This window comes from Cottoperca gobio, chromosome 14 (assembly GCF_900634415.1).
Source record: "Cottoperca gobio chromosome 14, fCotGob3.1, whole genome shotgun sequence".
In the NCBI taxonomy this organism is placed as follows: domain Eukaryota; kingdom Metazoa; phylum Chordata; class Actinopteri; order Perciformes; family Bovichtidae; genus Cottoperca; species Cottoperca gobio.
The window spans coordinates 25,339,823-25,342,870 of NC_041368.1; the positions used below are offsets into that span (position 1 = coordinate 25,339,823).

A 3,048-nucleotide genomic window follows, 5' to 3' on the forward strand; every position below is an offset into this window, starting at 1 on the left:
TAACAATACAGATACATATAATAATACATATAATAATTACAATAGTAAATATAATAATACAGATATATATGATAATAAATATAATAATAATAACAATACAGATACATATAATAACAACAATAAATATAATACAGATACATATAATAACAATAATAAATATAATACAGATACATATAATAACAATATAATACAGATACATATAATAACAATAATAAATATAATACAGATACATATAATAACAATAATAATACATATAATAAGGATAGATATAATAATTACAATAATAAATATAATAATACAGATACATATAATAATAACAATAATAAATATAATAATAATAATAATAATAATACATATAATAATAACAATACAGATACATATAATAATACATATAATAATTACAATAGTAAATATAATAATACAGATACATATAATAACAATAATAAATATAAATATAATACAGATACATATAATAATAATAACAATAACAATAATAAATATAGTAATATAGATACATATAATAACAATAATAAATATAATACAGATATATATAATAACAATAATAAATATAATAATTACAATAGTAAATATAATAATACAGATACATATAATAATAAATATAATAATAATAATAATAATAATACAGATACATATAACAATAATAAATATAGTAATACAGATACATATAATAATAACAATAATAAATATAATAATAATAATAATACAGATACATATAATAACAATAATAAATATAGTAATACAGATACATATAATAATAACAATAATAAATATAGTAATACAGATACATATAATAATAACAATACAGATACATATAATAACAATAATAAATATAATAATACAGATACATATAATAATAACAATAATAAATATAATAATACAGATACATATAATAATAACAATAATAAATATAATAATACGGATACATATAATAACAATAATAAATATAATAATAACAATAATAAATATAATAATACAGATACATATAATAACAATAATAAATATAATAATTACAATAGTAAATATAATAATACAGATACATATAATAATACATATAATAATAATAACAATACAGATACATATAATAACAACAATAAATATAATACAGATACATATCCAGGACTTGCACGCCTCCAGGATCTGGAAGCGCAGGTAAGATTGCAGCTGACCCCTCCCACCCTGGACAAAGACTTTTTCAGTCACTCCCATCCAGGAGGCTGCGGTCCATCAGGACCAGAACCTCACGTCATATGAACAGCTTCTTCCCCTCTACAGTCTCTGATCAACAAGGCCAGAGACCCCCACTGACCCTGTCTGCCCCCCCCTGTACACGTTACATTAAGTACTGCTCAGCCGGCTGTCCTTGTGTTGTGTGTTGTACATTACCCCTACTGTTTATATTTTGTAGATATTGTTAATTGTAAATGTTTTATATTTATGCACCAACGTTACAGAGTAAGTTCCTTGTAGGTGGAACCCTACATTAAAAATGGTTCTGATTCTACCTGTAGGACTTCCTGTATATGACGTAGACACCGGCGCTATCGATCACCGTGTTGTGGCAGGTGAACAGGGAGGGCTCTCCTCTCCCCCAGCACACCTCCATCCCCAGGCGGCACGGCAGCGTCACCCTCCTCCCGGCCACGCCCACCACCGTCTCCGTGGTAACCGCCGCCGCTGACACGTCGACTGCCGCTGAAACACAAACAGGAAGTATAGAGCGCGAGCGCCAGCAGCCCCTGCTGGTCGTGAGAGGAGCTGCAGGGATCTCGAGACACTGACGGCAGACTTTCACAATAAAAGTCCGGGAGATCTTGAGACTTAATAATTATATATATTCTAGTGCAATAATTAAATGTAATCATGTGCAATAATGATCATTATTCTAGTAATAACATTTATTATAGTAAAATAATAATATAAATTAATATTAAATTAATATTATTGATAAATCATCATCATGGACTTTGTTTGTGAATGAATTATGTTTGCATTACAACATTAAAGTATAAAATGCTCATCTCTTTAAACTGGGTATAATATATACATATATATATATCTTATTCAACAGGTCTCACAGACTTTATTTCACTTCTGCTTTTAGTTCAAAGTTTAACAATATATTAAAGACTAACAGAAAAAACATCAATAAAAGAATAAATAAATCCTTGATGAAGTTATAATGTTGTGTGAGCAGGTAAAGCTTCAGACGCACCTGTGAGGACGCAGACGCAGGTGAAGCCGTGAAGAAGCAGCATGTTGTCGAGTTACTAAAGGCAGACAGACAGACAGACAGACGAGTCACTGAAGTTACTTCCTGTTTCCATCCTGATATTATTAGGACACAAACTGAACAAACAGACCTGAAGTCTGCAAAGATAAGGTGACATGTGAGTCACAGTTTCACATCTTATTTCTATTATTTCCTTTGTTCTCATTTAATACTTTAGTTTTGTTTTGAATGCCCTTTGTTGTTGAAATGTATTGATGCAGATACGTTCAAGACTTTAAAGGTTTAAAATATATATATTTATTTATTACTCTTTAATAACTTAATCATGAAGACGCAGAAGGAAGATGAAGTTTGTTCTCATAATAAAGATCGTCTTTACGATCATGATTTAATATTTCTATAAATATACGATATGTTTATATTTCCAGCAGGAGGAATGTGATTAGAGAAGAATGTGGCACGATTTCATATCAGAGAAGAAGAGAGGCCAAAAACAACTGACCTTTGACCCCGCAGTGTTTCCACTGTGGAGGACATGAGCTCCCATCATGCATCTGGCTGTCGGCAGACTCTAAAGCAGTGGTTCTCAACCTTTTTTGGGCCAGCGCCCCCCTATCTATTATCCAGACGTTATCCATTGACGTTACATAATAAATTTCAAAATAATAATAAATACTATATTATTAAACAAATGTTTTGTTGTTTTTACCTTCAATTGCCCTGATACACCATGTACCCAGGGAGCAAACAAAGACATTTTATTAAGGAGTGTTAAACAAATGCAACGGTAAGAAGAT

The 3,048-nt window shown here is 29.4% G+C and overlaps 1 protein-coding gene across 1 annotated transcript; it reads right to left on the reverse strand.

Annotated features, from left to right (window-relative positions):
- Positions 1-1,038: 1,038 nt before the first annotated feature.
- LOC115019299 (hepatitis A virus cellular receptor 1-like) lies at positions 1,039-2,293 on the reverse strand. Its single transcript, XM_029448794.1, has 2 exons — positions 2,234-2,293; positions 1,039-1,713 (listed from the first exon to the last, which is right to left on the reverse strand). The coding sequence occupies exons 1-2, from the start codon at positions 2,274-2,276 to the stop codon at positions 1,520-1,522; spliced, it is 237 nt and encodes a 78-aa protein (XP_029304654.1). The 5' UTR covers positions 2,277-2,293; the 3' UTR covers positions 1,039-1,519.
- Positions 2,294-3,048: the final 755 nt, after the last annotated feature.

What these genes read in the sequence shown, in the direction of transcription:
- LOC115019299 (XM_029448794.1), bottom strand. Translation starts at nt 2,276, where the DNA reads ATGCTGCTTCTTCACGGCTTCACCTGCGTCTGCGTCCTCACAG. An exon ending in CTGCGTCTGCGTCCTCACAG is followed by an intron (nt 1,714 to 2,233) that starts GTGCGTCTGAAG and finishes TTTGTGTTTCAG; the next exon opens with CGGCAGTCGACGTGTCAGCG.